The following is a 21,473-nucleotide window of genomic DNA, read 5'->3' on the forward strand; positions in this document are numbered from 1 at the left end:
CCTTTAATTTCTCATGTTTAATTTGCAAAGTTGACAGCCCACTCAAAGATACACATGAATTGACCACAGCCTGACAATAAGGAACTATGTTTTGTGGAAGTTGAACCAAATCTTCCCCCTACCAGAGCTACAGCAAGGGCAAGACAACAAGGGCTTTGGCACAGGGTGTCAAAATGCAGAGGATATTGATAGCATTTCCTTCATAGCATGGAAACAACTGGGTTAAATGCCTACTTATCAAAGGTAATTAGTTAAAATGGAAGCTACCAGATGGTATGGGTATGTGTACTCCTCCACTGAGGCCAGTCCTGGCCTACTTCAACCACTGAGTGGCAGCTAAAGCGACCTCACTGTGTCCCAGAGAATGTCACCACACTCGAGTCTCCCTGGCCAACTGAAGTCTCTCAGTTGCCAAAAGTAATTCTTATGGCTCTACTTCTATCTAAATTCAGCAGCTTAGGAAGCTTCATTAAGCCTTTCAGGTCACCCTAGAACTTTCCATCATTCATCATTTTCATGCTTCAAATAGTATAGATGAAAGCCTAGCTTATTTATGTTTATTCTCTCCTTCATTTTAGAAGACCTCTCTGGTCCTTGTGGATCTTTTTTTCCCCTCATCTTCCTTGTTCCTTTCAGGAACTTGGATCATGTAAATAACATCTAATTTGCCACTGGCTAGGAAACTAAACAATGCTTGCTAGAAAATTGAATCTGAAATTAAAATAAATGGGCCCTGAGCAAGGGTTTCTCCTATGAGCAAGAGGTGTAAGCTTTAGTTCAAAGACTTTGGGATATATGCTTTGGCTGTCTACAGAGGTATTCCAAAATCTAAAAGAAAATTCACTGTTTGGAGCTGATGTCTGTTTGTACTGATGTATAAACTCAGCAAAACATAATTAGGAAAGTAACTTGCTGCTTAAATAAAGAGTCTAGCTTCATGCTTCCAGTTCAGAATCGAACATGATCTGGATATGAGAAAATATGCAAACTCTAGGGAGATAATTTGGAATCCTCAATCCCACTTCCACTGCCAAGTTAGAAGGTTTGGCTGAAAAGTCTTATACATATGAATAGAAGTGTCTAATAATATTCTCTTACTACTCTCTATTAAATTAGAGCCACAACTCCTGTGACTTCCTCCTATAGAGGTTACTTATCTGGCAACATCAGCTGTCCATTACAGAACTGAGAATTGAACTGTATCTCTTAGAAGCCCCACGGTTTGCATAAAAATACTCTCTGTCTTCAGGGAAAGTTGCACCTACTTACACAAGACTCCTCTCTAATATGGAATCACAGGTCCCTCAGAACCAAAGGAACCAGTGAGAGGACAAGGAAAAAAAAATAGAAATAGAAAGAACATTAGAAATTACGTCTAACCCAACTCCTTTTTCTGAATGGTACAGAAACTGAGGCCCAAGAGGGAAATGACTTGGACAATGTCACACTCAGTGGCAGAGCTAACCAATCAACAATAATTTATTAAGTACCTACCATGTACCTGGTACTGTGCTAGGTGATAAGGATACAAAAGTACCAAAATTTAACTCTGTCTTCCTCCCTTTTAAAAACGGAAAACATTTACTTCCCTTGGCAACAACTCTCTTCTGGTATTTCAGAGATTTAGTGTTATTTCATAGCTAAAACTGTAATAGGTGCTTAATAAATGCTTATTGACTAACAATTACATGGACCTGCACAAATTTACTACCATCTAGTGGCAGCTATTGTGTGTTGCAAATAACAACATGGCTCCAGGGGACAAATAATGCAATATACCTCCCTCTTCTAAATGGGGGGGGGGGGAGGGGGCGACGAGGGGAGGAGAGGAAACTGTGGGGATGCAACATGGCAGGTACTATCAGATGTGCTTCCTGTGTCCATTAGTTTCCTTAATTGTTTTTCTTTGTTATAAGGGAGAGTTCTACTAGAAAGTAACCACTATAAAAAAGAATGCATCAACAAAACTAAAAATGTATATTGCAAGGTAGAAATTAAATGGTGGCTAAGAGTGAGGAGAAATCCTTTTGTTTCTTAAACCTAAAGCAATAACATTGTTGGTACCAAGTTCTGATGGATATTTATCAATGCGACAAGTCTAAAAGGAATTTTTGCCACATTTATGACATTGTTAGCCTTACTTTCCAACGTGAGATTTCTCACATCTTATGAATGTTGTACTCTACCTGAAGACTTTCTCGCATTCATTACATTCAGAGAGTTTTTCTCCAGTATGAATTCTCTGATGTCTGATGAGATTTTGACTCTGGCTACCAGCTTTCCTGTATTCAATACATTTCGAAGGTTTCTCGTCAGTATGACACTTCTGATGTTCAGTATCGGATGAGCTGAGACGAAAGAGCTTCCCACATTCATTACTTGCATAAGGTTTCTCTCCAGTATGAATTATCTGCTCCTCAGATGGATGAAGAGTGCCTTGATTTTTAAACAATCTCTAGGGAAGGAAAGAGACTCTCTGATCTCTTACAGAGCATCATTGGTGCCTGGGATTTGTTTGTTTTACATCACACAGAGCTAAGACCTGAATTTTATACTGATCAGAATTGTCTTTCTGCTGTGGCTGGTGTATTTAAGATACTACTGCATGTAAACACTCTAGCAGATAAAAAATTCTTCAAAGAAAGATGCCCATTCCTCTGCTAATGAGGCCCCTTGGAGAGAGATTAGCCTAAATCCTTAAAACCTAAAATATCTGTTTATAGTAAGCTTAATCGGTTGAACCCACCACTTTAAAGACAACTGAATCCACTGAAGCACCACTAACTCTCCCCCAAATTTATTGTGGTTTGGAAGGAAGGTCAGGAATAAACTCTACAACTCATGGCCCAAGTCTTAATCTAATCCAAACTCTATTTCCAGACCGTTAATGAGATAAAGTATCCAATTGCAGAAACATTTAATTAAGAAATTAAACCATAAAGAACAAGGAAGGGAATCAGGTAGTGAAAGTACCCTTGGAACTTATACACAAATAGGAGAAATTGCCTATAACTCTAGGGGAGTTTTAATTTAATTTCTGTTTAATCTCTCTGGTTCCACAAGACAGCCCCAGTAGTCAACGTTTATGGTGTCATGCTATTTGCCTCTTGAAGTTTCATTTCTGGGATTCTTTCGGAGAAATATGGAAAATAAATGAAACTTGGCTCAACTAGGCAGTCATCAGGACCAGCTCTAACTCCTAGGTTTGGGGTCATCGTGTTCACATCACTCCAATGGTCCTCCTCTATCTCCCCTTTCTATCTCTGTACCATGTCTCACAAAATCCTTGGGTTGGCTGTAGCATGGGAAATGAAGTCCTAAAGCTATACCTACTACATCTCCTTATAAAATTGGTTAAATTTAAACATTCACACACCTTCTAAGTTAACCATATAATAAGCAAGAGAAAAGGGGGAGCAGGATACAGTCTACTGAATTGACATCAAAAGACATGGGTTCAAATTCAGGTTCTGCCACTTGCTGATTGTGCGGTCCTTGGCAAATAGTTGAGCTTCGGTTTCCTCATCTATCAAATGAGGAAAATAGGACTGCCTACCTCACAAAGTTGTTTAAAAGCTTTAACCATGGGGCAGCTAGGTGGTGCAGTGAATAGAGCACTAGCCATGAAATCAGGAGGACCTGAGTTCAAATTCGACCTCAGACACTTGACACACTTACTAACAGTGTGACCTTGGGCAAGTTGCTTAACCCCAATTGCCCTGCCCTTCCCCCCTGCAAAAAAGGAAAAGAAAAAGAAGCTTTAACCATGGCAATTTCTTGCAGTCTTTCACCATAGATTGTAGCCACAAGAGTTGCCAATAAGAAGAACAGATAACTGAAGATCTTGCTTCCAGCAAGCAGACAGAACAAGGATAATTTCGCAGTGACCTTCATAGAGTATAAGAAACTTGTCTTTTGGCCACAGCCAAGCAATTGCTAAATGTGTTCAAAGTGCAGGCTGATTTCCCTCATCAAAGAGGAGTTAATGACGCTCAAGGGACACCCTGCCACTCTCCAGAGTTTCAGGAAGATTGAAACATTCCTTTAAAAAAGGGAAGAACAGGCTCCAAGGTTAAAAAAAAAGGAAGAAAAATAATCTGAAAAGACAAAAAGGAATCATCACCTGTGTCAGAAGTTTGGAGTATAGAAGAATGGGACCCAATGAAAGGGAGGACCACTGACATATAGAGCTAAATAATAAAGAGGAAAAAAACTTTTGCATAGAGAGAAAAGCTGGGCCCTCTAAAGAGGAAACTATTTAATAATAGCTAGCATTTATAGAGTGCTTACTGTATGCCAGGAACTGTGCTATGTGCTTTACAATTATCTCATTTGATCTTGGCAATACTCCCGTGGAAGTAGATGCTATTATTATCCCCATTTTACAGATGATGAAATTAAAGCAAAAAGAGGTTAAGTGACTTGCCCAGGATCACAAAGCCAGTAAATATCCGAGGCAGGATTTAAATTCAGTTCTTCCTGACTCCAGGTCTGGAGCTCTATCCACTGTGCCACCTGGATGCCCGCTATACATAAACTACCAGGAATAAATGATCAGGAATGTTAGAAGAGAGATCATGCAGGACTTACTGGAAGAAGAAGCAAGTGGTGGGGGCTGACAACTCCCAGGTGCAGGATACTAAGGAATCAGACACTCTGACATTGACAAAAGAAAGAGCTACAGTCTTCCCGCACATGTATTCAAGACGTGATAGATAACTTCCCCAAACTTGTCGGACCTGATTATTACCATCCACTTCTCAGAATTCACGGGAAGACAAATGATAATGCCAGAAGGTGTTTAGAAAGCATTGCTAAAGGTTATGAAATCCAAGATAAGAAACTGAAGGGGCACACGTGGTGTTTACATCACTGTGGTCTATCAAAGGCAAGTCCTTCTCAAGAGAAAAGCTGAGTCAGGAAGTGATAATGCTTGAAAATGGGATTTGGATTTCTGTTTCACGGCTTGAAATATAAGAATGATCAACTTTTGTCTAGGAATGGAGTACACTTAATAAAGGTTTTTATATACATATGCACACATACACAAATGGGGCAGCAGAGACACCAGTAAAAGTGCTGGTACAGCCCCATGTCAGGGGTCCTTGGCTTCTGACTTACTTACAGTAATTAAGAATTGAGAGAGATGGGGGGAGGGAGAGGGACAGACAGAGAGACAGACACAGAGAGAGAGAGAGAGAGAGAGAGAGAGAACGAACAAGAGAGAACAAACCCAACTTTGGTACTGTGATTTCATTACAATAGGGATGTCCTGGATGTGGAAGCTCCCCCTGTCAATGCATGTTGGCATCTTCTCTGAGACTTGTAGTTTTAGAAAGATGCCTAGAGCACCAAGAGGTTAGGGACTTATCCAGGGTTGAACAGTCAGTAGCCTTGAACCCAGATCTTCCTGACTCTAATGCCAACATGCCTTAGGGTGAGTTCCCAGCCTTGATATGGTAGGCTGCTGGCTGCTTGGCTCATCTGGCCAGGAAGCTCAGCAGCCTGGTGGAACAGGCAGTGGAGGAGGCCAGAAGCCAACACCAGTGAGACGGTAGGGGTGACCATCATCTCATTTATTCACAAACTTTGCCATTTTGCCATTTTTCCAAGTCCCTCAGTGCATTCCTGAGAGTTTACTTTAGCACTCTCTGGAGCAGATTCACAAACGCTTTGATGATTACTTTTTCTCCTTTTTGTGGATATAAACTTGTGCATTGCGTCTTTCTTTTTTTCTACTGTGAATATGTATGGTTGCCAATAAGAAAGTGAATATGACATTACTAATAAAATCATGTGAATGCTAGAAGTCATAAAAATAAAAGCACAAATGTTGAAGATTGACTATATGTGTATACATATGTATGTGTGAATATGCATGTAATATGCATATACACATATATATGTATACCTGGAATCTTGAAAATCTAATAAAAAGAATTTTTAAACAAAATAAAGAAGAAGAGAGAAAGCTGCCTATCTGTATCTACCAAGACAGATAAATTAAATAGCTACAATGTAGAAAGAATAGCAATAGAGACTCCCAGAAATACATGAGACAAAATCCAAGAAATGAACTAGTAATAAACCCCATAGCTTCCTATCCATCCACAAATACGGGTCACACTCATGGTGAACTAGAGATCCTAGTATAAGGAAGCAAATTAGGCACAATTGGTAAGTAAACATCACTGATACTTGGTGGGATGGAGACCCATGATTATAATATGGCTCTAGCAGGATATGCCCCATTCAAATAGATCCAAATAGAGAAGGGAAGCAGCAGAATAGTAGTGCATCGTATTAAGAAGATACCCTAAAAAAAAAACCAAAAACAAAAAGGGCAGCTAGGTGGCTCAGTGAGTAGAGCACCGGCCCTGGAGTCAGGAGGACCTGAGTTCAAATCCGACCTCAGACACTTGATACATGTACTAGCTATGTGACCTTGGGCAAGTCACTTAACCCCAATTGCCCTGACGAAAAAAGCCCAAAAAAAAAAAAAAAGAAGATACCCTCCTGTGAGTAAATAAATCCAGAAAGAAGAGAGTATGCATGGTTGAGAGCTTTTCAATGAGCAACTGTATACTGTCGTGGAAACATACAATAGACTACCTGGACAGAAGGAGGAAATGAATGGGAAATTTGTGAAACTTATCACAAGCCTGCTTCCAAAGAATGACACAGCAGTGATACTTTACCTAGTCACCTACTCAGCCTCTTTCTATTCAAAGTAGAATAGCCAACCATTTCTTGGTTTGCCTTCATAACAGTTAAATCCTTCAAAAGGCAGAGAATGTAATTAGGGGCTCCTAATCCTGACTAACAAGGAAAAACTGGCTACTGAAGAAGAAATGAGGGGAACCTTGGGGGAAGTGACCTCTCCATCTTAGAATTTATGATCGAGGAGAGGAAAGTCAACTATAATCTCTTGTGCGCCTTTAGTTTGGAGAGATCATATATCAAAGGTTCAAAGAAAGAATGGCTTTATATGGTAAAGAGAAAGTCAGCTCCAGAGTAATTTGCATTATCTAGCCCAATGGCTTCCAATTAGCTAGCAGCCTATGAGAAAGCATTCAGCCTGCCACTAGATTTAAATTAGAAGAAGGCAATCCTCTCCCTTCAATTGTTTTAACCTAGTCAATAACTGAGGAATAAAAGTCTGAAGATACAAACAGAAACAATTGCAATGACAGGGAAAACAAGAGGGAGTTGTCTAGAGGGATTGAAGCGCATGCATAGGGACTCATCAACCAACTTTGATTTCAAAGTTATGTAGAGAACAAGAAGAGGGGCAGCTAGGTGGCACAGTAGATACAGCACCACCAGGCTTGGAGTCAGGAACTTTTGAATTAAAATCCAGCCTCAGGCACTTGCTAGCTGTGTGACTCTGGGCAAGTCACTCGACCTCTATCTGCCTCAGTTCTTCATCTGTAAAATGGGGATACACTGCAAAAGGAAATGGCAAACTACACCAGTAACTTTGACAATAAAACACCATGGACAAAAGTCCACAAAGTCAGACATGACTAAATGACTGAACGAGAACAAGAGAGAAGAAATCAAGGAGAGGTAGGAAGAATGGATACAAATATGGGGCATGCCTTATAAAAAGAGTGTCAGGAGCACTGGGTTCAACATTATTTGAAGCTGACGAGGAATTCTAGTGACAAAAAAAGGAATTTTATGCCATATTAGAGTGGGGGGAAGAGGGATCAAAGAAAGATGAGGATGAACACTCAGGATATAAAAATGATAATGGATGATGGAGGGAAGGCAAAATTACTAAACTCATACTTTGCCTCTGACGTCTCTGCCTGTGAGAATGATCTTTAGACTAGAAAGAACAGAACAAAAAAAATTGATTAATTAGGAACTGAAACCCAAGATCAGTAATCAGATAAAAGGATAACACCTAGTTTGCCCTCAATGACTTTAAATCAGCAGGCCCAGGCAATAAACATTCCATAGCACTGAAAGAACAAGCAGATAAGATTGCTGAGCCATTTTCAAAATGATCTTTAAATGATTATGGAGATGGAAACAAATGCTAGAGAGCTAGAGAAACATGATTGTTGCCCCAGTTTTTTTTTAAAATAAGGGCAGAGAGAAAAGCTTGCACGCTATAGATCAGTAAAACTATAGGTTTTGATTACTGTCAGATTTAGAGAATATAGTATACAGAAAGCAGTGAGATTTGTGCCAGCCAGCATGCAGGATGAAAGTTGCTAGGTCCAGTCTGCCCCTCTAGTCTTGCTAAGTAAACTTCCAGAGAAATTTTCATGGCACTAGTGGCCAGGGACATGATGGTAGTTGAAAGGAACCTTCTTAACTCTGATGCAAATAGCAAACAGGCCTAGAATTGTGGTTACTGACACAAAAGCAAGAGTAGTTCAAAAAGCAGACAGGACCTAAAGGAACTTGCTGACTAGATGATTTTGACTTTGTATCTGATTCACAAAAGAGCTGAAATAACCCTGATACTATAGTTGCTTCCTCTATCCTCATCATTATCATTCAGATTCTGGTCACTTCCCAAAAAGTGGGAAGCCTTTTTCCTTTTGGAAAAAGGCCACATGGAAACTTTAATTCAGTGGAGAATCAGAAGATAGGAGTAGATTGGCAAAGAATCTGCAGACCGAAGCACCTCAGCAGAAAACCAGAAAATGCCAGCACAGAGGAGAAAATAGCCCAGTAGATGAAGAACACCAGCAGCTCACAGTTTGGCAGAGAAGGCAGTTTTCAAAACTCAGTGGAAAAAGCGATCTGGCAGAACATATTACAAGACCAGCAGATAACATCAATAGTGGTAGCTTCAAAGACAGAGAGGAGTTTTACCTGAAATACAACCTGAGGACCATGAGTTGTCCTGGCTATATACATTCCTTACATAGATTCTGTCTCCTCCAAATTGACATGGGAATTGGAGAGGACAGATTGGGGGAGATGTCTTTAATACAATTTATCTGGAAAAGATAAGAGGGTTTTGTGAACTGCAAAGCACCATGTGTCTCAATAGTATGATATGGCAACTAAAAAGAAAACTAATGTAATCTTGCGCTGTAATTATATACTATCTAGGATCTGGGAGGTGATAGTCTACTGTTCTCAACCCTAGTTGGAATGTATCTGGAGTATTATATTCACTTCTGACCTCCACATCCTAAGAAGGACATTAATAAGCTGGCAAGTGTCCAGAGAAGGGCAGTCAGCATGACAAAGGGCCTTGGGATTCCTGCCATAAGAAGTTAGCTTGAGGGAAATGGACATGTTTCTCTTGAAGAAGAGAAGACTTAAAGGGGACGTAATAGTTGACCTCAAGTATTTGAAGAATTGTGCCCTGGAAGAGGTGTCAGACTTTCTCTTCCTAGTCCCAGAGGTCATATATAACTAGGAGCAATGAATAAAAGTTACAATATGACAAATTCAGACTTGATTTAAGGGAAAACTTCCTAACAATTAGAGCTTTCCAAAAGTAAAAGGGGGCGCCCGTGGAGGTAGCGTGCTACCCTTTACTGGGTGTCTTCAAGCAAAATCTGGATGGTCTGGTATGTATTAGAGGAAATTCTTCTTTTTTTGAGGGAGGAAGGCAGGGCAATTGGGGTTAAGTAACTTGCCCAAGATCACACAGCTAGTAAATGTGTCAAGTGTCTGAGGCCGGATTTGAAACCAGGTCCTCCTGACTCCAGGGCCGGTGCTCTACTCACTGCGCCACCTAGCTACCCCTAGAGGAAATTCTTGTTCCAATAGAAACAAGAATCAATGGCCTCTGAGGTCCTCTTTCTACCCTGAGATTCTATAATGCTTTTTTGACTTTGTAACCATAAAATACCACATACATGTGAGTTACTATATCAAGCTTTTCCTCCATGGAGTTTTTGTGTTTGGGGAATATAACATGACCCATAGTATTTTTGAATCCCTATAATAGTGTCACATTTTAAAAGGGTCCTAATTTATAAACAAACCACAGATATCAGGAGGCCTATTCATGAGCCCTTCAGAAAACTCCATTGTGAGTTATTAGTGCTCCTGGGGCCTGGGCAAAATGTATACCCAGTCATCATGAATACATACTTTGTTAAACAGAGACAGCATAGTATGGTGGAAAAAAATCACTGGATTTGGAGTCAGCAGAGACATCAGTTAAAGTCCTGTCTATGGCACATGTTAGCTGTGTGACTTTGGGCAGTTAACCTCTCTGAGACTCACTTTTGGCACCTATAAAATGAGGCTATGACAACTCTGCAATCCCTGCCACACGGGACTGTTATGAGGAAAGTGCTTTGTAAACTTTAAAATGCAATATATAAACATGAGTTATCAAAGCAGTGTCTAGCCTAATGGCCCCCAATTAGCTGGCAGCCTATAGGAAGGCATCCAACCTGCCACTAGATTTCAATTACAAGAAGTCAATCCTTTCCCTTCAACTGTTTTAAACTAATCAATAAGCATTCATTGAGTATCCACTTTGTGTCGAGCACTAGAGATACAAGGACAAAAACGAAACCGTGCCTACCCCCAGGAAGCTTACATTCTAGTGAAATGGAGAGGAGAGTTCCAAATGTATGTCTTTAAGTGTATACAAAATAAATATCAGGTAATTTGGCACAGAACTAAAGGGGAAGCACCAGCAACTGAAAAGATCTGTAAAAACACCTCATGTAGGATGTCATTTGAGCTGAACCTTGAAGAAACTAAGAATTCTAACAGAAAAAGATGAGGAGAGGGCATTCCAGGCATAGGGTACAACTTGCATAAATACATGGAGCCTGGAGGTGGGATGTCCCATGTGAAGAATAACAAGACGGGTTATTTAGTGAAATGAGCTGACTCGACAGGCTGTCCTTACTCTTCTCTCAAACCTCAATTATGTCTGCTGATCTTTGAATCAAGTTAACTAGATTTCTTTTACTCCCTCCAATGCTTTTTTACCCATTGAGGGTCTGTGGGCTGAAAGAGTAGAGGAAACTAAATGTAAGCCTTCCTAAAAGCGACCTTTCCCACCCACACAGAATTCTGCAGGTTCAGAGAACACAGAACCTTCGCAGATTTAAAAAGAAAAAGGTGAATTTTTAAAGCTTCTTCAGTTAATGGAGCATGATACAAGCTATGTTACCGTGGTACAAATATGTCAGATGGCATCCTAAGCCTGCTATTTGCACATAAAGCATAATACATAGATATTCTAAAAAGGAATTATTAGAAAATTGCATTTCATCATAATTACCCCCCAAATAACAAAGGAGAAACCAAAGCAACGACTTGGGAAAGTGACTCAGTTTGAGTAATTACATATATAAAAGCTACAAAGCTACTTTCAGCAGACAGCTCACACAAAATGCGTCAGTCCCTACCAGAATTTGTTATTTTATGGGGCTACAGTAAATATTTCACAATAAACTCCCACAACCTGGATACCATCACCTGGATAGGGCACATATCTAACTGAGTGATGGGACAATAGCACTTTTAATTTGTAATGTTATGAATGGCTAAAGACAATGGTTTCATAGGCTATCAAATCAAATCCACAAAAGGAGTTTAGGCAAAGAGAGAGGAAGGAAGCATCCTTTTGCTAATTTTCAGGCAAACCATTTTGGGGGGGGGAGGGGAAGTGAATACAAATTGGAAGAAAGTAAGAGAGAGAATTTGAGAAATATGTATAAAAAAATAAGGAAGCAACATCCTACCTTTCTGAATAGAAGAAAACACCCAAGATGAGGACGAAAAGGAATAGAGTGAAGAGGTGGAAAAAAAGAGTGAAACATGGAGAGGAAGAAGGTGGGGCAGCCATGCCAAAGCAGAAATGGAATAAAAAATGCATTATACCTTCACCCAGGGGCATCTAAGTTAGTGGTCCACAAAAGTTAAGCATTTAAAAATGTTATCATCTACCAAAGTCATAAAATGGATTATTATTTTTTCCAACAATAAAACTCCAAGGATAATAGATATTAGCTCCTCAATTATCAAGAGTCCAATCTTTTCATAAAACAAGCTATAGTCCCAATGGAATCAGTAGCTCCTTGCTTTCTGCCTGGTCTTAACGTCAGATTGAATACATTTTTTATTAAGTCAGTAAATTATAGGGGCAGGGCAAGGGAGTACTTTCAACTTCAAGAACAAAATGAAACATTTCCCTGGCTATCAGAAACCATAGTGTTACCTTCAACCCCTCCCTCATCCCCACCTCCCACATCCAATCTGTCACCAAAACCTGTCCATTTTACTTCTGCAAATTCTCACATCTGTCCCCTCCTCTGTATTCTTACTGCTACTGCCCTAGTACAGACTCAATAACCACCTGTCTGGATGATTACAGTAGCATCCCGATAGATCTTTCCTTCTCCTTTCTCTTCACCAATCTTTCCAATTAATCTTTCATTACTTTCCAGAAAGATCTATCTCCTCCCTCTTCTTCTCAAACCCATTGAGTGACTACCGCCTAATTAGAAGAGTTTCAAACTCCTCAGTCTGGCATCAGAGCCCAGCACCCCACATTTCCAGACTTATCTCTTCCATTCTCCCCTCTGAGTACTCTCATACTTTCCTGCCTCTGTTCCTTTGGAAGGACTCTCTGAATTTTAGACTTTCAAGTGATGAAGATGAACGGATTTCACAATCACTCTCAAATTAAATGAGAATACATCTATGAAAGCTTATTGAAAACCTGCCACCATTAAGTGATGTTGAAAATGTCACTTCCCTATTTTTTTAATAACATTAGGGTAGTTGATATTTTCCACCCATTTCTCATTTGCTTCCTGAGTTAGTTTCAACTTAAAAGACTTTATGGTCAAAATACAGTGTCTAGTGGCTTTTGGAAGCAAGCTTTAAATGAAAACATAAAAAATGATGTATCTTAATCATGTGAAGGTATAGCGTCCGCTTCTCAGCTATAAAATGAGGAGATTGGGCTAGATGGTCTTTACAGATTCTTCCAATGCTACATGCTTATGATAACACATCACACTCAATGTGAAGTTTACAAAGTGGCCTCCTCATAACCCTCAGGTCAGCAGAGCAAGTGTTATCATCTCCATTTAATAAATGGTGAAACTGAACCTGAAAAAGATTAAATGCTTTGCACCTAGTCATGCAGCTATTAAATACAGAATCTAGGATTTAAACCCAGGTCCCATGACTTCCCCAGCCCTGGCAATTAAACTCAAAATTTTGGTCTTATCAGCAATAATGAACTAAGCCCATTCTAAACTCTACCTTCCATCCTCTAAGAAAACACAGGATGCTTCTAACACCTCATCTTCTCATTCCATGGACTAATAGCAATCATGACTCAATCTAGTTAAATTTTCCCATCTTCCATTAAGAAGTAAATTTGGTCTTGGCTGAGGTTCATTTCAACCCATTAGTTTAGAGATCATTTTACAACATAAAACAAAAACAAAAAAGTCAGCCACCTATGTTGACCTGGGCATAATCCGGGTTTGTTATTCCTTTCTCTCTTTTTAGTGGGACATAAAGGATTTTGGTAAGGTGGGGTTTTTTGTTGTTTTATAAATATTCCCATGACTCAACACATTTATGAACACACAAAACATTTCCCGTGGCTCTCCTCCTGTTTGCTAACTCATTGTGCCAACAACCTGAACCAGCTTCAAAATCTACAACAACACAGCTGATTAGGCAATCTGTAATTTATATATGTTCACAAATATGTACCAGCATGTGCCTCATTTCACTCCTGCTAATCAGTATGGATTGTTACTATGGCATTTCCAATTGTTAGGTTTCTGCTCTACGGCACTTAAACATATGTCCTGGATAGTTTTTTTAATCATTCTGTGTGTTTTCCTGGCACCTAGACCTGCCAACGCAGTCCAGGACTAGGGATAGGCAAGGAAGGCATCTGGCTAAGGTGCAACAAATGGGGAGTAGGAAGATAGTAAAATAAGGGATACTCTTTAATAGAACTTTATAAACACAATATTTTGAAGCCAGCCAGAAAATTCTACTTTTGTAGACTGAAGACTTTTTTTCATGAATCAAATTCTGTGGTACTATGGAATGATCAATCGTTTTGGACATAGGTTTGAATCTCAGATTTTCTGGTTACTATTTATGTGACTATGGACAAGTCCCTTCACTTCTTTGGGCCTCAGTTTCCTCATCTACAAAATAAACTTTGGATTTGATTATTTCTGAGGTCCCTTCCAGCTCTGTGTTTCATCTTTTACATGAGAGCTGAAAACTGCAATTGTGTTAAGGAGTACAATGTTTTAATTCAATTCCTCAAGCATTTATTACATTCCCATTGTATGTCAGATACTGTATTAGGCACCTTCAAATCCTACTTAGGATATACAAATACCTTGTCCCTTCTCTGCCTGCCTTTCTTAGTCCAGTAGACCTCTTCTCCGTTTCCATGAGAATGTTGGCTGTAGTATTAGGCTACTTTGAGAAGGAAGATGACAATTTCCAACAATATACATAACTAAAGAGAGAAGCAAGGTCTACACAGTGCCAAGACAGAGGGAGATTTTATGATCCTCCGATCAGCTGAGTACTTGGGCCAACACAAATCCAACTGCTCTGAGAAATGAATTACTCCAGTTGGCTGTATACAATGTTCAAATGAATCAAGCAACTGTCAAACCTCCCCTTGACTTGAGATTGAGGATGTTTCCAATATTGCCAGGGTTGTTTTCAGTGAAATGGATCCTATTAATGCATCAAATAACCGTTGCATCTTGCTCTATCCTAGACGGAATCATTTGCGACTACAACACTGAAACAAAGGTAAAATACTGCCCTTCCTTTTCTTAGTACTAGTTTCTCCTCCACCCTATTATCCTGGGTGGATTCAGTGAAGCGGCTGTTGGCCAAAAAGACTGTTGTCAAAATACTTTATTATATTCCACAGAGAAATTATGGTACTTGAGAGCAAATAATAATGCGACAAGGAAGGCTGAGGCAGACTGGAAAGAGTATTGAGTCTGCAGGCCCTGGTCTCCTTTTGTAACTCTCCCTCTAACTGGATGTGTTACCTGGGGCGACTCAGTCCCCTTTCTCTTGGCCTCAGCTACTTCTTCTATAAAATGAAGAGTGTGGTGTAGATGACCTCCGAAGTTCCTTCCAGCTCAAATATTCTATGACCATATGACCACTAAAGAAACTGCTCCAATTTAGTGACAATTTCTCTCATATTCCTCCTCAAACCCCTTTTTAGAAAATGCAACACCTTTCCCTTCCTCTACCTACTAGAAGTTAAACTGATATTAATTAACATAGATTAAAACCCAATGTATAAATTATATGGGTCATCAATAATTTTACTAATCCCCTCTAGGTGGCAAAGTAAATAGAGAATCAGACCTGGAGTCAGGAAGACCCAAGTTCCAATTCTGCTTCAGACACTAGCTGTGTGACCTGGGGCAAGTCACTTAACCTCTGTCTCATTTTCCTTGAATGTAAAATGGGGATAGTAATAGCACCTATCTTCTAGTACTACTAGTATTCTAGTAATTACAGTAATACTAGTATTACTGGAAAGAGCAAATGAGATAATATTTTTTAAGCATCTAGCAATTAATAAATGCTTGGTCCCTCCCTCTTCTTTATTCCAACCTAGGCTTTTTTCCCCTGACTTTAAGGAAACTCTGAGTAGGGAAATGAAGCCCAAGGGAAGTAGAAAACATCCAGAGCAAATTCTAGAATCTTGGGCATTAACATGGAATTCCGGTAATGCAGGTGCTCCAGTGGGTTGAATTAGTAGGGTGTGAAAAGCCAGTGATGAGAAGAAGCTCTGATCCTAGTTCCATCATCACCTGCTGAGCCAGGGCGTTCATTCAAATGTCATTTAACATTCGCATTCCTCATTTTTTTAACATAGGGACAGCAATATAAGCAGATCTCTCCCAGCACCCTTGCAAGAAGTATTTAATAAAATGTTATGAAAGACATTGTAAAAGCAAACATATTACTTAATATGATTAACAAAAATCACCAAACAATAACAGAAACAGCATCCATGTTATCCCCTTTGTGGAGTAATCCATTTTTAAAACATAAATGCAATATACTTTTTCAGTGTAGAAAAATAGAATATATTAAGATATAAATAGAATGAAGAAATGTGTACTTTTAAACTCAGAATACTGAGAAATTTTTAAACCCTAGCCCATCCCACAAATTACCTTTGCCATCTAGACACTGATCATTTCAGTAGTTCAACTGTTACAAGAAGTACTTTAAAAAAAACTTCAAGGCAAGCTGTTGTCGTTGGTGCTCAATTTAAAATGTCACTGCTAAAAATGTTCACACATGCTTATTCCATTAGCAGTCCATGGATATTTACAAAAGGTTCGGGATGGACAGGGCCTGTAGTTTCTCTGGGATCTGATGAACAGGAAGAAAGTCTTCTCTCTCCTCACCTGCAGGGACCCAGGGGCAGGATTTACAAGGACTTGGCATCTATGACTCCTTTATTTACATCAGCAAATACCCACACATCATATGGGTACACCACAACCTCTGTCCTCATCTACTCATTTGTCTCTTCAGTATAAATTGCTCCTTAAGGGCCATGACAATTCCCTCCTAAGATTCTCAGATAAGGAAAGAACTTCATATTCTGGACAACTATTGGTTCATTCTCCTCTGGCCAGTCAACATCAACAACATGATTGTTATAACACATAAGTAATTAACATAGTAAAAATAATACCACCAGCCTTGGTAAAGTGCTTTTATTTGAAGATCCAAGCCTAATTCCAAGTGTTCAGAGGGCAAATCCAACTCTTCGGAAGTATAGGTTCATTATTACCATTCGTGTATTGTTAATTACCAGAACCTTTCATAACCAGATAACCATTTTGACCTTGCCTCACAGGCCACTGCTTTAGTCGAAAAAGAAATCCAAGAAGTGACAGGTCACTGGATGGAAAAGAAAAACCACTCCCCAAGAACTGCACTGTCCTTTGCCCTTAATATCTCAAGATTTCTAGGAAAGCATTAAAATAGGTTAACTGATGCATGTTTGCAGATCCAGTTGATTGTTAGTTTACCACTAAATTAGGATGAATTCAGAATGTTGGTTTATTAGGGAAAACAGCATTTAAGTAAATCAGTATAGGACCATAACAACACCAAAAAAAAAAATCTCCCTTTGAAATTTCTGCCTTAATCTTACTGGAGGGGCTCACTTTTGTATCCCAGCTGGTTAAGTCTCCAAAAGCTTCATGTTTACAAATTTTAAAACCTCATTTCCTGAATTATAGCTTCGCAGTTTCTCAGATAAACTGAAAATGTTTCTTTTTTCCTATGAGGAGATGGGGGCTTAAGGAACCCACAAAGTGCACTTAAAGGCTTCTCTCCCTTTCAGCTAATTTTAGCAATCTGATGAATGCATTTGCTCTATACCTACCACCTGCGCCTAGTTCTATTTCCCTTTGAAAGGCTCTGCCTCCGGTCCGTTCAGTCTTGGCCTCAAAGGTGTTTGAAATCTCTGCTCACTACTGGAGAGAACTTTCTATAAGGTATTTACATTGAACTAGGTCCTGGGGTGGACTTTCGTCTACAAATGCCCCTGCTACTTCAGCTAACCACAGTTACAGTGGAGCTGAGAGCTACTGAGGGATTTTTCTGGACATTTAATTAGTTTGTGGGAAAATAGGATCCTGGATTTTACATCCCGAGTGTAACACATCGCTGTCGTGGGTTTGGACAGGAGAAGGAGATACTACAAAGGGCTGCACCTGTAACTACTTAACCAGCTCTGCACCTGTGTTCTGGAAACCCAAGGAAACCCCATCTGCCACATGATCCTGACACTTCACACGACACAGGAAGGAGGCATCCGCCGGCCGAGGCTACATCTGGATCTTACCCTTTCCCGATGCCTCTGTGCCCTGATGGAGAGAAAAGATGAACCGCCTGCCCTGTGGGCTCCTTTACGAGACTGACCAAGCTAGGGGGGAAGTTGACAAGCCAAAAGCTCTCCCCACTCCTCCGCCCGCCCGCCCCCACCCCTAACAGGAGGGTAAGCGACTTAGGGCAGGGCTTGGGTGAGGGTCTGCAGCAGGAGAGCTAAGAGAACCTGCAGGGACCCTGGTGGAGAACCGAAGGTCCGCGGACGGACGGACTAAGGCAGCTAGCTCATGGAGGTGGGGCATCCCCCTACCGCCCCGTCGAGCACCCTGACACTTTTCCAGACTACTTTGTTGTCACCCTGCGGAAAGAAGAGACCCCAAAAAGGTGCCCCGGGAAGAACTCTCCGGGGTGCACCACCACCACCACCACCATCCTCTGGCCTCGCTAACTAGCCCCTCTCCCCTTCTCAGCCCTGGGGCTCGATCCGGGAGGCAGGCAGCATCCTCGTCGCCCTCCCCGTTGCACCGGCTCCGTACGAGACCAAAGCTCGGGGGGCTGGGCTGCATCCGCTGGAGAGGGGGGCGCGGGACGGGCAGGGGCGTTTGCCGTACATCAATTCATCTACAACGCGATAGAATCGATTCAAAGGCATCTCTTACCATTGGACCTCCGGACAATATTCTCCAGAAACGTGTTCTGAGGGGCAACCAGCCCCCTCCTGCCCCCAGCCATAGTCATCCTCCCCGCAGCTCTGGGGTTGGGGGGGAGTCCCGACTCGGCTTTTCACGGGTGCAGGAGGCTGGGCGCGGGAGCAGCGCGCGATCTCCGCTCGGAGCTCCCCATGGTCTCCACTGGGACCCGAGCGGGCTGGTGCAGCGGAGGCGGAGGCTCCCTCCAGCAGCCTCCCTCGCTCTCTTCACGCCTCCCTCCCTCCAGCCCGCCTCGCAATGCACTCGCTCCTAGCTCCTGCTTGCTGCAGCCGCCTCCGGGGTGGGGGGAACTCAGGGAGGGGAGGGAGCTTCGCCTTGGCCGGCAGCGGCCCCTGGAGGACGCAGCTGCCTCCGCCTCGCCCCCAGGTGCCCAGGAGATGGAGACGCTGAGCAGGGTGGCTCCGGCGGAGGTTGCGGCGGCGGTGAGGGGCGGGCGGGGGGGGGGGTGGTTAGGAGAGAGAAGAGGAAGGCTGGGGCAGGAGCGCCATCCTCTGGACAGAGCGTAGAAGGGCCGGGTGGAAAGCAGCGATCTTGATGTTTGATGGAGTGGAAGGGGCTGTCCCTACAGCCTTCTAGCTGTGCGACCTGAACTGAGCCTCAGTTTCCACAACTGTAAAAACGGGAATAAAAATATTTGTGCTGCTTTCCTCAAAGTGGTTTTGTAAGGCCCAAACAAGAGAACACACACAGTGGTAAAATGATGCACATAAATTTTAAATACGAGTTAGTTTGGGAGAAAGATGTAGAGGCTTATGGATCTCAGAATTAGAGCTACTAGGGACCTTAAGAAGCCATCTAATCAAACTCCTTCATTTTGACAGATGAGGAAACTGAGGCCCAAGGAGATTAAGTGATTTAGAAAAGATTTTTGAAGATGAGCCCTGGGGAAAATAATATATAGCACTTTAAAGTTTGCAAGCCCTTTACATATATTGTCCTCACATCAACCTAGGGATGTAAGTGCTTTCATTATCCTCATTTTACAGATGAAGAAACTGAAACTGAGAGAGGTTAAGTAACTTTCCCAGGGTACACAGACTCAAACTTAGGGAAACTTGACCCCTGATAGAGATCAGGTTTTTCTTCCTCTTTGTTTTAGAATGCTGTCCCCACATGTAGTTATTCCAGGAAAATCTCAGTAAACCAAACTTGGTAATAGTGCCCACTGACCATTCCTACTTTCTACATGAGCATACAGGAGATATCAGCAAAAGGTCACAGACTATATATAATGCCATTGCATGTATATAATTCTTCTTTCCCATGATAGCTCTTGAAATACTTGAAGACAAATCTCTATAAACAAAGCTTAGGTTTGGTTCATGTCTGGAGTGTCCCAAAAAGAGATTAACAGAGTCCCTCCTAGAAGGGTTCCCAATGTCCAACTTAGATCAAGTATAGGATAGCATTTTTTCTTTCACCAAGAAAAAGAAATGCCTAAAACACAAAAGAATCATAAACACACATTGAAAAATACTTAAAATATGCTACAGTAATCCATCTCTAGATGGACAGATAAATAGATAAATATTTGTTATTCAGTCATTTCTGATTCTTTGTGACCCTATTTGGGGTTTTCTTGGTAAAGATAGTAGAGTGGTTTGCCATTTCCTTCTCCAGCTCTTTTTACAAATAAGGAAACTGAGGCAAATGGGGTTAAGTGACCTGTCCAGAGTCACTAACTAGTAAGTGTCTGACCCCAGGTTTGAACTCAGGAAGGTAAGTCTTCCTGATTCCAGGCCCAATGCTCTATCTACTGTACCACCTAGCTGTATAGATATAGAAATAAATTCTCTTTCTCTCAGGAGATTGATACCTAAAACATGAAAAACTTTATGGGACTGCTGAACAGATATTTCGCTTTCACCTTAGAGCCGATCCTTATCTTCTGAACAGTCAGACATGTGTGAGTCACGTTCCTGGTGGTGGTCATCCAGCACTCCTACTTCTTAATGACTCCAGACCTCTTGAGCTTAACAAGATAGCTGGAAACCAAAACTTAAGATCCCTGTTTGATCATATGGGCTCAGGGAAAGAAACATAAAAGAGAAGAGCCAGCCAAGGAGATCTGAGATCTCACCAGACTCTCCAGATCTCACTAGACTCACTCAAGCAGGTACACCCGCTGACTGCTATGTTGCTTCAGCTGCAGCAGCTGCTGGGAGGAAGGGAGAAATATCAATTCTCCTTCACTAGAAGTCTAAGAGTTTGCCTGAGAACCAAATGACATGATCCAGAGAGACGCAGAAAGAAAGAGACAGACAGACAAAGATAGACAGTGAGGCAGAGGCAGAGGGACAGAGAGAGCAACAAAGATAGACAAGCAGAGACAAAGGTGGGGGGGGGGGCGGTGGTGAGAGAGAGAGAGAGAGAGAGAGTCACTCATCTTAAAGTCTCATTGAATGGACAACTACTTCAACTCAATCATCTTAACTTCTTCATTATCCCAGGAATTAAAGGACCAAGCAGGAACCTCTGGCTATAAGGGACCTTCAGCAAAAGGCCAGCGTATTTGTTCAGTTCCAGCATCACCCCTTACAATCCAAGGAAACAAAGGACCAAATGAGAACCTCTGGTATTGAATTTACTTCAGCATGAGATCAGAATGCACATGTCATTGGAAATGGCCCGATCCTGGGGCCAACCAGAAGGGGCAAGTCCCATCCTTATATGTGCTCCCATGTGGTCACCCCCTCAAGACCCAGTCAGTACCACAATTTCCCCCATTACATTTACTTAAGAACATCTGATGAGAGTGCTCCCACTATCAGGTGGGCCATTCTACTTTCAGATAGTTCTAATTGTTAGGAAGCTCTCCAACTTCAAGCCTGAATTTTGCCTCTTTGAACCTCCTGTGCATCACTATGAATGGTTAGGAAGTGAGCAACACAAGTATTTACTTTCTTAGCACCTTGGACAAATCATTTAATC

General features: G+C 41.3%; 1 protein-coding gene across 1 annotated transcript in view; it reads right to left on the bottom strand.

Moving 5' to 3' along the window:
* The window catches only part of KCNH1 (potassium voltage-gated channel subfamily H member 1), a 515,719-nt gene extending 497,149 nt beyond the window's left edge, over positions 1–18,570 (bottom strand). Inside the window, exon 1 of the mRNA XM_036756302.1 lies at positions 18,492–18,570. Coding sequence (XP_036612197.1) covers positions 18,492–18,570 — 79 coding nt within the window. The remainder of the gene's footprint in view (positions 1–18,491) is intronic.
* Between the last annotated feature and the right edge of the window lie 2,903 nt (positions 18,571–21,473).

This window comes from Trichosurus vulpecula, chromosome 4, assembly GCF_011100635.1.
Source record: "Trichosurus vulpecula isolate mTriVul1 chromosome 4, mTriVul1.pri, whole genome shotgun sequence".
NCBI lineage: Eukaryota > Metazoa > Chordata > Mammalia > Diprotodontia > Phalangeridae > Trichosurus > Trichosurus vulpecula.